This window comes from Asterias amurensis, chromosome 12 (genome assembly GCF_032118995.1).
Source record: "Asterias amurensis chromosome 12, ASM3211899v1".
Classification (NCBI taxonomy): domain Eukaryota; kingdom Metazoa; phylum Echinodermata; class Asteroidea; order Forcipulatida; family Asteriidae; genus Asterias; species Asterias amurensis.
In genome coordinates this window covers 18,474,169-18,487,594 of record NC_092659.1, presented here as the reverse complement: position 1 = coordinate 18,487,594, position 13,426 = coordinate 18,474,169, and the positions used below count along the sequence as shown (strand labels likewise).

The 13,426-nt window shown below is 36.9% G+C and overlaps 1 protein-coding gene across 1 annotated transcript; it reads left to right on the top strand.

The window, feature by feature from the left end:
* The first annotated feature begins 4,440 nt into the window (after positions 1–4,440).
* LOC139945107 (scavenger receptor class B member 1-like) lies at positions 4,441–13,410 on the top strand. Its single transcript, XM_071942376.1, has 12 exons — positions 4,441–4,682; positions 5,407–5,564; positions 6,166–6,307; positions 6,640–6,852; positions 7,312–7,453; positions 7,859–7,928; positions 8,257–8,435; positions 9,380–9,498; positions 10,789–10,862; positions 11,245–11,296; positions 11,544–11,717; positions 12,028–13,410. The coding sequence occupies exons 1-12, from the start codon at positions 4,548–4,550 to the stop codon at positions 12,124–12,126; spliced, it is 1,557 nt and encodes a 518-aa protein (XP_071798477.1). The 5' UTR covers positions 4,441–4,547; the 3' UTR covers positions 12,127–13,410.
* The last annotated feature ends 16 nt before the right edge of the window (positions 13,411–13,426 follow it).

The window sequence follows — 13,426 nt, the reverse complement described above, 5'->3', positions numbered from 1 at the left end:
TATGCTACCTGGCTGACGTTTTATGTCGCGTGACTGTTGGGAACTCATTGCCATAATGTCATATGGGAAGTCACGTGACCTGACTGGACTCACCTGGGCATTTTATTATAATGATTACGAAAAAGCATTATTGTTGAATTTTTGTTTTTTAATTAGGTGTCACATTTCAAGTTAATGTTCATGCACACTTACCAGTACATTTCCGAGCGTTACTAATTTGTTTTAGGCAATCAATATATTTTTTTATGACTAATTATAAATAGTCAAAGCTACCTATATGCTTTAGTTTTTTTTATTTTTTTTTTATTAGTAAAAACAAGACAGTGTGCATGACTAATTTTTATTAGTTAATTAACTAGATACAGTTTCCATTGAAGCAGCTTTTGTCAACTTGGGTGTGGGGGTGGTACACATTTGTGCACACAAATGATATGCCTATATCGTACAAACGAATACATGTAGCCAAATTATTTTAAGGATCGAAATTGCCCGTTTCCGGGTCGACTTGACCAATTTTCGGGTCGACATGACTTTAATATTATATTATTATTATTGGTTTATTTAAGATTCAAACATCGCTGTCCGAGGGCTGAATTGAGTTTAAAAGATACACAACAAGAATATACATTATAAAAACAATTAAAAGGGAATTGTTTACAGAAAAAAGTATGTACATTAGACAAAATACTACAGGACTTGTGAGCTGAGTGCATTAGGCATTGCTAAGTTCTCACAAGGCAGTCGGTCGACTTGCAACTGATATAAAGGAACACATTGCCTTGAATCGGTCGAGTTAATCTTTGAAAAGCGTTTGTAATCGTTTGTTGTAAAATGCATTCGATTAGAAAGATATTTTAAAAGTAGAATATAATTATCCACACAAGTATCACTCGAATTGCGTGGGTTTCCTCTTACCTCGTCGACTAACACAGTTGGCCATTTATGGAAGTCAATTGTTTGAAAACCACGCAATATCGAGGCAAATATGTGTGGATCATTGTATTCTACTTTTAAAACATCATTCCAACCATATGCATTAACAAAAGGTTACAAAACGCTTTGTATAGACCAACTCGTCCGATCCAAGGCAACGTGTTCCTTTAACTGGTACTCGTGCTGGAAAAAAAAAATTGCTCTAGGTACCGAGCAATATCGACCTCTATTTAAAAATTTGTTTTAAAAAACCGCTCCACCTACTGATCTATAAAATGTTATCACTTTGTCACGGTGTTGTGTCGCCATGGAGCGCCACCAGCAAGTTGTTTCTAAAATGGCCTTCATGCCAATTTTTTTAAACAATATTTACGTCTCATGAAAATTTTAAAAATCTGCATCTGACCTGAACCAATTTAGGCTGAAATAAAAGTTTATGTATTTTTCTTGAGTCCCCTGGACTAAATACTGATATTGTTTTGTGTTATACTTGATTTGATGTGGGACAACAAATCTTGTCAGATTTTGTTGCCTCTAGTTTGTTTTAGTTTTTTTTTAACAGGGTATTTTTTTCTCTTTTAGTACCTGTTATTCTTTTCCCTAGGTTCAAAGTTATATCACTCTAAATCAAAATAGAAAGAGCATATGTTTTTTGGTAAGTTTTCCCTCAAATTTTTCCCAATTTAGCTTTTTGGCTGTTTTACTGTTCAAACGGGACCTGACATTGCTTATCTCGATAAAGCTTTCTCGTATGATCACTTCTTTGAGAAAGAGTGAACCAAATTGACGTATAGTAGGCCCTACTTTTTATTTGGTAACGTCACACCTAGGCCTACTTTGTTTTTTTCCTGCTTTCTCTTCTTCAACAAATGCCACCCACTGAGTATTAAATTGTAACATATTCCATAAAATATTATTACTTGAAGTCAAGGAGGACCCTCTCCCCACTTCCCCACCAGCAATTATTTTTTTTATTTTTACTGGCCTTCAACTCCCAATTATGTTCCATCTTCCTGTGTCGTAATTTTTTATATATTTTTTTTAACACAATCTCTGACCCAAAACAGTTCCTGCCAGTATTGCTGGCTGTTTTAATTTAAAAAAAATTATTTTCAACAAGATCTCTTCAATTCTGAGCTATTTTTTGTTCTTTGTGTACGTGACTCCAAATTGATGTAGGTTGCATCTCCCAAGTGACCTCATTAATTGAAATCTGAAATATTTTGAAATTAAAAATACTACGAATCCTAAGCAACTTGCTAAATTCGATTGCCATAAGTCGAAATAACTCCGCAATTCCTAGAAAGGCGTGTTTTTGTTTTATAGAAACTGGACCACCGAAAATGTGAATTTGTTATGCTTATAAATATTATTATTAATGTTTGTTCTTGATATATTTTGAAAGCTATAAGGTGGAGTCAGTTTGATATTTAAAACAAACATCTCGATTAGTTATATTAATTAGTTATGCCATGTATAATTTTTGTACAGCCTGTGGTTGTTACACGTTAGCTGTAAAGAACATATGCCAGGTAATACATAATTATGTTATTACTTTGTGGAACATAACTATGAGTAATTATTTTCTAAAACCCTGTCGTTTGTGCACTGATGTCGACACATGCTGGCATGTCAACATTTCCATTGACTTATAACCACATCTGTTCGGCTGTTATACATTGATACTCCAAGTTGGACAATGCCACTTGTCCTAGAGGGGTGTCAATCACATTGTGTACATAATCGGATTGTCAATTGGTAATAATAGATTAAACAAATTATGAAACCTAATTAAATATGCAAACAAATAAAGTTATCCTTGGCACGCAATACATAGACATGTAAACAACAACATTATTGACACTAACAGGCCTGACACTTCACGGAGGCAACGGAGTCGATTGCCTCCGTTGCCCCTTGCTATTGCCTTGGTGCCCTTGAAGTGCTCCGGTAGAAAGTTACAATTTCCTCATAGGGTGCCCTTTGCCAAAGTGAAAATACATTGGTGCCCTTATCTTCAAAAACGAAGCACACAGCCCTGGATATACATAAATGTTTTTATTATTATAAAAAAAATTAAAAAATAACCAACAACATAAATTTGTGTCGATAGTGCACGGTGCATTGCAATCAAAGAGGTCCCTTGTTGCAAGGTTTGATCGTGCTATTCATTTTTTTTGTTTAATAATTTTATTATTACATGTGCTGTTTTTTAATTATCATGTTTTCATTAATTGTTTTCTAAAGCTTTTCACCTGACAATGTTGAGTTCATCGGAGTTCTCTACAACACTTTTCTTCGAGGAATTACATTTTAGCTGAAGCAGTCTTCAACCCCGTAAGTCTTGAAAGTTTATATTAAAAACAACAATACAACTTACATATTTTGTATTTATGTGCTAGATTTCATACTACTTGTATTTATTACCGATATTTTAGTATCAAATGTTTTCATAACTTCTCGGTTGTATGTTACGTTCTTGTGAAGTTGCTCAACAAATAACATTTAAACATAAGTCTGGATACAATAAACCAAAAAGCAATTTCTCGAAAATAACGATCGAGCCTATTTTACTTCAAGTAGTCGGGGTCAATGAGGGCGCCCTACAAAATAATTTTTTTTGCAACTATCCTGAGATAATCAGTGAAGGAAAGGTACCAGCACTTACGGTGGGTCAAAGGTTAACTCTTAGGTCAAAGTACTTTTTTATATGACATCTACAATGGCACCGTTAACGAGGTTCCAGCCATTATTTTAAAATCTTTAACCAGACTTGATTGCAACTTTGTCTCAACCCTGGTGTCGCATGCATTTATGTCCTCTATGCAATACTATCCGGGGGACATTATTGCATGTGCATCAATGTCCGACGGACGGTTTTGCATATGCAAAGTATAACTATTTTAAGCACTTTGTTTGTTCTTTCATTATATTCTTTAAACTTCGACGACCAATATTGAGCCCAAATTTTCACAGGATTGTTATTGTATGTATATATAGGTTGGGATACACCAGCTGATGATACTGGTTTTTTACAATTACCAATGCATTGGTGTGGATACCCGGCCTTTAATTGTGCGAGTTCCACGTGTCAAGAATTAATATAATCACTAAACGCTTCCATGGGGATAAGCGTGTAATCAGGCAGAGGATTGTGGTAATATGTATTGTAACTTTTCACTTTTCGTCGCTTGTGCCGTACGATCCTTATTTCTAGACACCAAACAACAGGTTTTATTCCAAATAAAATATATTCCTATTACCAGCGTCTCTATATGGGAATCTGATTGCTGTTCCTCTGTTTTTAGTACTAGCCTTAAAAATTGATCGCTAACAAAAAATATTAATTGTAAACCAAAGCCCACACCACCAAATCAAGATAAGAGAGCCGCGTGCTGGGTTCAATGTTTGGACATCTCGACCTGAACAACTTGTGACTGAACTTGCAAAAGGCAAAGATCAAGTGCTGTTATTATGTTAAACAGTTTTACAACTCGGTAATTGAAGTTGTGTCGTAGCTGTGTTGGTTTCATTGTATACATAATCACTCATAGAAGGCAGTTTTGAAGTCCCAATTGAAGTCAAGCGAAGTGGATTTGGTACCTTTAACCACCATGGGTGCCTCGGAGACCCCAACGATACAAACTAAGACAATAGTCAAGGGTCTTGTAGCTGGTAGCGTCTTAGTACTTTTAGGAGTAGCTCTACCGTTTGCTTTCGAAGCGCTCATTGGTTTCATTCTTAATAAGGTAAGAACTGTACATTGTTATTATGTTATTCAAACATTGATACAAACAGTATACAATGAATAGTCTATTTATAATAATAGTAATATTAATAATAAAGGATATTAATATAGGGCGCCAATATCCGTGTTTGGGCAACACAGCAATCCAGACGTAGCTGTCAAATCGGATAAGGCCTTAGTTAGGCCTAGCTCTTATGTTTAGGCCTAGACTTGATTTCGCACTGAGCTATTCACGTGTATACAGTTCACTAACCCTTCACAACTTTTTCTACCCCCCATTTGCATTATACCTACGGATATGGCATGTATTGTTTATCCATAATTATGATCGGCTACTGACGCAGTCCTCATTTTCCAACCAAAGTCGAGCAAAACATGTCGTTTGGTTTTAGGGGGGAATATCAAGTTGAGTATCTATTCAATGCATTTTGTTTTAGTTCAGCGCAGCTAAACTTTGTTGGTGTGTAAGGCATTTCTGTACAAGACTTGTCTTTTGAATATGACTCCACAATAAATTGGCCTCAATTATATGTCATTATCTCTCATACAATTATTTTGTCGAGTAGTTTTTTACATGCCTTGTTCAGAAGACATTTTTATTATGACAGTCACGTACATTTTGCAATACCAAATGTCGAGCTGAAAATAATTGAGTTGGTTTGTTTACTTGCTTGTTTGTCATTCTGTTGACTATTTTATTTTATTTTATTTTTAATTTTTTGCAGATGATGATAATTGATCCCAGTTCACTCGTATACCAAGAGTGGCAGAACCCATCCCTTCCGGTCTATCAGAGATTCTACTTCTTCGATCTGCAAAATCCTGATGAGGTTCTCAAAGGTGGTACACCAGAAGTGAAAGAAATTGGACCTTATTCTTACAGGTAAAACTATATAGACGATGTGACAGCATGTATTTGTTTGTATAAATGTTTTGTAGACGTCGTACGTCCGTTGTTGCATTTGTCTATTTAACGTCTATCAATGGGGACTTAGAACCGCTAGGTGGCAGCAGACTTTCCATTGGCATTTTCGAAACATTGGCTTCGGCTTCAGGATCCGTCCTCTCGGCTGAAACCCCGGGCGCGTATACCCAAAGCACGCGCAATTGTTCTAAGTGTGTGCTCCTTGTCGAGAACGATACAGTTACAGGGGGTCGATTTCACAAATAGTTTAGACTAGTCTTATCTTGAGTTAGGACGAGTTACTCTTCCTAACTTTAGGACTACCTTTACGTTTTTGATCCCAACTTAGGTTTACATTTTAACTTTTATTGTTGTTATTGTATATTAATTAATGCTATTGTTTGTATTTTAGCGCCATGAGCACTTCTGTGGATTTGTGCGCTTTATAAGTGTTCATTATTATTATTATTATTGTTATTAATATTATTTTGTGAAATGCACCCCTGTCAAATCTGCATCCACAAAATGTCCAAATAGTCCTCTAATACTGTTATTTACATTTTTTTTATTTCGAATACAGATTATTCCTACCTAAGGAGAATATCTCCTTTAATTCGAATGATACGGTGACGTTTCTTCAGAAATATCGATATGTCTTCGATCCGTCGGAGTCAGTTGGTAGTGAACATGACGTGTTTACATCAGCCAACATTCCTATGTGGGTAAGCATGGTATAAATACGCTTAAGGCAGTGTTGTATTTGTAACGCAGGGCATGACTTCATAAAGCTGTTAAGCAGAAACAAACTGCGTAGCAAACTTCTTTGCTCTGCACAAAATGAGTAGGGGTATATAGTTAAAAACAGTTTAAACTGACATGGAATTTTTGCTTGTGACCAGTTTCGACTGAGAAAGATATTTCTTTACGTAGCATGTTTGTGTGCATATATAATATGAAGTTTGGCACAGCATATACCCACCTCTGCTGCCCTCCCCCAATGTCACCATCAAATCTTACTTGACTTTTTATAACCTCTTGTTACCCTCTTTGATAGTCTGTGGTATACATGTTCAGAGATGCACCGAAATTTCTGCAAGTCATCCTTGCAGGTATCATTGGGAGCGTTGGGGAGGAACCCTTTATTCAGCTGAGTGTCCGGCAGTTTGTATGGGGATACGACGAACCCCTCTTCAAATGGCTGAATGAAAAGTTTCCAGATCTTGGACTGCCTGAAGAGTTTTCTGAAGAATTCGGGTTTCTTCTTGGGGTAAGGACGATGTGTGTTGTTGTTGTTGCTGTTGTTGTTGTTGTTGTTTGTTGCTGTTGTGTTGTTATTGCTGTTGTAGCTGTGCTGCTGCTGCTGCAGCTGTTGCAATTGTTGTTGTTGCTGTTGATGATGTTGCTGTCACTTGATCTTGGTGTTGTTGTTGATGTTGTTGTTGATGTTGTTGTTGATGTTGTTGTTGATGTTGTTGTTGTTTTGTTGTTGTTGTGGCTGGTGTTGTTGTTGTTGTTGTTGTTGTTGTTGTTGTTGTTGTTGTTGTTGTTGTTGTTGTGCTGTTGTTGTTTTTGTTGTTCTGTTGCTGACGTTGCTGCTGTTGTTGTTGCTGCTGTTGCTGATGTTGCTGTTGTTGCTGTTGATGTTGTTGTTGTTGCTGTTAATAACCACTTTGATTATTTAAAACATCAAAATGATGCAGTTTCCTTTGTCCGTTTTTGTCTTCAGAGGAACGACACCGAATTTGGTGAATATACAGTTTTTACCGGTGTGGAAAATATATCAAGTGTCAATCTTGTCGACAAATTTAATGGCCTCCCGGAATTAAACCATTGGACGTCAGACTATGCAAACCAGATTGTAGGAACAGGTGAGGTTTATCCAATTGATGATATTTTTTATATAGTAGTGTTTCTGAATAATGGTTTAAAATCGTGCATTTTTGGTTTGTATTTTGCTTGATTTGCTGGATTAGTATTCCATTGAGAATAAAAAACTACTCGCGACTGGTTTCTTGACTTTCTGCTTATTCTAGTTCAAGTCTCTAAACCATTCGTTAATTTTTTTGCCTCAACATTCTTCGTTGAAGAATCACACATAAAACTCAACATAGGATATGCAAGTATCGCGCATATATTCGAACATTGATACCCGTCTAAGTGCGCGAGGTTTTTTCCTCCATGCAAAAAGCAACGGACCAAAATTGGTGCAAAAAATGGTCCTTGCACAGTCTCCCCCTGTGACCAACTCGATTGACTTGTGATTTTTTCCACAGATGGAATGATGTATCATCAGGATATAAAGGAAGATGAATTGTTAAACTTATTTCATCCGGATCTATGCAGGTAAGTCTAAAAAAATATATATATATATAATTATTGTCCATTTTGAAGGTTGTTTTTTCCCTTCTTCTTTCTTTCTTCAGGTTTTAGAAGCAGTTTGCGAAGTGTATACTATTTTACCCATGGGTTGAATGGGAGACTCCAGAATGATAAGTGGCGATACTTATTTGTCTATAGGATAGCAAAATAAAATTCCACAAAGTACGGGGACAAGTAGTTTTGTGGGAGCATGGTCTGAGAGTCCCGCCAGTGAATCGCGTCGCAACGCCCGCTGGACTCGGGACGCTGTCTGGTCCACGCTATTACCAATCCTTAATTTCTCGTACTACAGATCCATGCCTTACACGTACGTTAAGGATGACGAGCTTAAAGGTGTACCGTTGAAGATGTTTGGTATTGCCCCCTGGGCTTATCAGAACAGTAGTGTGTTTCCTGAAAATGAGGGCTTCAAGGTCAATGACCGCGACAGTGTACCTACGGGTCTGATGAGAGTGGATCCTTGCAGGTTTGGTAAGAATTCAAACAACTTATTTTTGAGGATTTAAACAAAATGTTTTTATCAATACAATGGAAGTATCAGTTTATTTGTAATAAAACAATTTTTTTTTAAAGTGTTATAAATACGTTTTTGTTTATATGTTATAGTGACTAGTGTGTGCTGAAAGATGGGTGTTATTTGAAACATGCAACGAAAACTACCTTTTTACTCTAAGTACCCCCATAGAAAACAAAAATGGGACACCCATTCTGCCTCTTCAGTTTCGGCGACGACCTTCAGGCAAAATTTATAAATTTGGTAATACTATACTACAGTAGTTTGGGCAGATAATGGATTGCCAATACGAAATAGTTTTGTAACTTCTTATCAGCCAAACAAAGGGTGACCGTAGTAAGCATTTGTATAATGGGTTAGTATATTGTACTTTGATCGCTGTTATAAAGTCAAGTTCATTCGACTATAGCAATAACATGTACACAGCAGCTTCTCCTCTCAGACAAACTTTGGCATCATGTGTTTACGTGTTAAAACACACGAGTCTTTGGGCGACCTAAAAGATTACCTGACCGGTGTGGCAGGAAATTTGTCCCCTCCGGAGATTCTAACTGTGTACAGACTTCTTCTGATAGCGCCCTCTTTGAATTCTCTTCCTTTAATAGCCCATTTTAGTTTCCAACAGGGGGACAGATGCATAATTAAAGACTTCAGCAGAAGTCTTTTATTTGAGTGAGAAATTACCTCTTTCTGAAAAAGCTACGTTACTTCAGAGGACGCCATTTCTTACAATGTGTTTTATACTATCAGCAGCTCTCCATTGCTCGTTACCAAGTTTTGTATGCTAAAAAATATATTTCGAGTAGTTAACAATAGTGTCCAGTACGTTTAATCTCTTGGTGTTGGTTTGTTTCTTTTGTAAAAATTTACCAATATTTTGATAACCCTTGTGGTTGAGCAGGGTCACCAATGGCCGTCTCCAACCCACACTTCTTCGAAGGGGACCCCAGTCTCCTACAACAGGTGAAAGGTCTCAAACCAGACGCTGAAAAACACCGCAATTCATTTTCCATTGAACCCGTAAGTACACAGTAACCAACAAGCTCATAATTACATAATTATTAACAATGGAAGCATTTCATTTTACTAAATACACAGTAACTATTTATTTATCTGGCTGGTCTCATTGTCAGTCTGTCCTGGTCCAGTTTAAAGGCAGTGGACTCTATTGGTAAATACTCAAAATAATTACTAGCATTAAACCTATCTTGGTGACGAGTAATGGGGAGAGGTGGATAGTATGAAATATTGTGCGAAACGGCTCCCTCTGAAGTGGAGTAGTTTCCACGAATTTGATTTCGAGACCTCAGATTTAGAACTTGAGGTCTCGAAATCAACCATCTAAACGTACACAACTTTGTGTGACAAGGGTGTTTTTTTCTTTCATTATTACCTCGCAAGTTCGATGACCGATTGAGCTCAAATTTTCACAGGTTTGTTATTTTATGCATATGTTGAGATACACCAACTGTAAAGGCTAGTCTTTGACGATTACCAATAGTGTCCACTGTCTTTAAGTCTGTATCTATCACATGCAATGATTTTAAAAGCACTATGCATCACATTTCCAATGCATATTGGTACAGTCCTTAACCATGTTATAATGATGTTTCAATTTGCTGTTTGTATAGTCTGTATGTGATGCTTGATTTACATTGTTGATACATTTTGTTTCTTGTTGCCAATATTGGAGTAAAAAATGTCTGAACTTAACTTAAAGACAGTGGACACTATTTGTAATTGTCAAAGACTAGTCTTCACAGTTGGTGTATCTCAACATATGCATAAAATAACAAACATGTGAAAATTTCAGCTCAATCGGTCGTCGAAGTTGCGAGATAATAATGAAAGAAAAAAAAATACCCTTGTCCCACGAAGTTGTGAGCTTTGTGACGCTTGATTTCGAGACCTCATATTTTAAACTTGAGGTCTCGAAATCAAATTCGTGGAAGATTACTTCTTTCTCGAAAACCACGTCACTTCAGAGGGAGCTGTTTCTCACAATGTTTTATACCGTCAACCTCTCCCCATTTCTCGTAATCAAGAAAGGTTTTATGATGATAATTATTTTGAGTAATTACCAATTGTGTCCACTACCTTTAAGCTGTATGGCTATCTTCGGCCAGGGTCCAACTTCATAAGCTGTTAAGCAGAAAAAAACCGCCCCAAAAAATGTCTGTGCTATTCAGGAAAAATTGATCGGGGCACCAGCCACAACAATGAAGACTTAATGTAATTTAGGCTGGTCACCTGTTTCTGCTAAGCGATGCTAATCTCCTGTTTTTGTTAATATTGATATTAAATTTCCAGACGTTAGGAATGCCATTCAAGCTACGCATGAGAATACAAGTCAATCAATACATGGAGAAAAATGATATAATAAAGTAAGTTGATAAATATATTACTGTCTTCGTTTTATACTCACCAGTCTTAATTTTCAAAATGTAAAAGAGAAAGAAAAAAAGGAGAGAAAAAAAGAGAAAAAAATAGAGAAAAAAGGAGATGTCTACATGTTATTACCGAAAACCTCTCTTAGTTATACTTCCACCACGCGAAGTTTCAAATCCTACTTTTATAAATTGTGTTCTTCACATTAATGCACATTATTCTTGCAGGACAACACTTAATGCAGACACAATAAGGAGAGACTAATTTCCTTTGGCCTATACAATGCGCCACTTTGATAACATAAATCTGGAAATTAATATAAATACAGTGTTGATCTGATCGATGCATTGCTTTACTGCTCGGTTATATTTTCTGCAGGCAAACTGGAGACGTTGAAACAATGTATATGCCAGTATTTTGGTTCGAAAACGTAAGTACTAGACGTTTAAGTGGACAATAATTTTAAAAACTGAACGAAAGAAATTAAGTTTAATTGGAATTATACTGAGTTTAACATCTCCCTCGGCCCCACCCCAATCGACTCATAAGACAAGATTTTGACAATGTGCTAATCAACAACAGGGGGCGTCCTTCATGGCGACTGGTTACTTGTTCTTTCTTCAATCAAAGTAGAACGGTTATATCAACGACAGTGTATGTCTTTTTTTATGTTGTAGGGCGTTACTGCAACAGATATTCTAATAAGTTATTACGACCTGGGAATAAACCTATCTGGGACCATCGCAACTCTTCTGCATGCATTTTGTTTGTGCATTGGTTCCACTCTGCTCGTGGTATTCTTAGCAATGGGGCTCTTCCGATTAATTGAAAGACGGAATAGTGGCAGCTCTGTAAGTATAAATGAGGGATTTGATAATTAAACTAACATTATTGGCAGTCGGGACGGCTCAGTGGTTTCTGTCACTGCCTTTAACCTCTATGGACCCCGGTTTGAGCCCAGACCAGAGCCTTGCATGTGGATTGGGGGCTTCAGTCCCTGCCTGATTGTGTGGGTTTCCCCTATAGTTTTTTTTCCCACGTCTCCTGTACAAGCAAATTGTATATGCATAATGGAACACACCATGAGGATACCGGTTTTTTAAAAAATTAACAAAAGTATACCCTGCTTTTCAAGAATGCTTTTTCTCCTTACATTCATAGATGACGAAACTAGCAGACGATGAAGCTGGGGAACGTATCGAACACGACAACCTTGCCTATACAAAAAGTAAATCAGACATCGAAGAGGAACGTATGTAAAGAAGCAGCTTGAAATGAGGCCAAGCAATAATGCACAAAGGAGAGATGTGCGAAATCATTGGTAAATGACTTGCATGTCTTCATTTAAAAGGACAAGTAAAACTGCAGGGACAGCAACGTTTTTATTGGGTGCGTTCGTTTAGCTTCCCTGGGTCGACCCCGGTCTGCTCGGTACGTTCGAATAGCTTTGACGGGCTAACCTGGGTCAGCCCCCAGTGCCCTGCTGGTGGAGTGGGTCACTTAGGATGACCTGAGGTGCATGACGTCACCACGAGAAGGCGAGTGTGATCGTTCGATTAGCTCTTGTCAGGGGCTCACCCGAGTGAGCACCGCGGGGTAGACCCAGGGAAGCTTAACGAACGCACCCATTATTGTAAATCAATCTACCTTTGACCTTGAGTCGTCATCCATAGGTCCAGACTACATTAGATACAGCGTGTATCCTATATATTATAAGGAGTCAGGTACACGACTTCGGTCGAGGGGACGCAAAGTATGACCATTTTTATTTGATATTCTTGTTTACTGGAATAAGCGCACATAGACCCTTATCACGTATGTTGTTGCTTAGAATGAATTGTTCATAAAACTTAAGACAAGCAAAACAATTGATTACACAAACCTGACAAATAATCTTTTTAATAAAGATAACAATGTTGTATAATATTTTACTAAACTTATGTCATACAGATAAAGTTATCTGTTTTTATAACAATTTTCGAATTAATATCACAATTAATCATTATTGACAATGTGTTATTTCTGTTGTCATAAAGTCAATACATTGGCTTTTATGTACAGAATATTCGGAAAAATTAAAAAATGTATACAGTTAATAAGATGTTTTTGAATCCTTTCTTATAAGTTGTCATGGTGTAATTATATGTGATGTATAAATTACGTATACGAACAAAATAACATTCAATGTTAATACGAACATCAAAAAAATCATGAAATGCTACACGTGTCGGAAATAAACACTTCGCTATAATCATTATTTAAGAATGGGTTTCATTTGCTGAAATTTCACGAAATTCGTAATATATATGATTTATTTAAATCTGACTCTTTCCTAAAGTGGTGGCGCTGCATGTAAATGTTTGCCTGAAAACTTACGGCTGTTTGCTGACAGTGTTACCGTTTAGCCCACTGTTTTTGAAGCTTCCCTGTCTTTATGACTAAAGCTTCCTTTTCACCCAAGCTTAACTGTAATATTCGGAAGCTCGCGCTTCCAGAACATTATGTCTTTTTTTCAACTATAACCAATGTTCTGGCTTCGGCTATTTGGAAAGGAAAGCCA

What these genes read in the sequence shown, in the direction of transcription:
- LOC139945107 (XM_071942376.1), top strand. Translation starts at nt 4,548, where the DNA reads ATGGGTGCCTCGGAGACCCCAACGATACAAACTAAGACAATAGTCAAG. An exon ending in CAGCCAACATTCCTATGTGG is followed by an intron (nt 6,308 to 6,639) that starts GTAAGCATGGTA and finishes CCTCTTTGATAG; the next exon opens with TCTGTGGTATACATGTTCAG. An exon ending in AAACCAGATTGTAGGAACAG is followed by an intron (nt 7,454 to 7,858) that starts GTGAGGTTTATC and finishes TTTTTTCCACAG; the next exon opens with ATGGAATGATGTATCATCAG.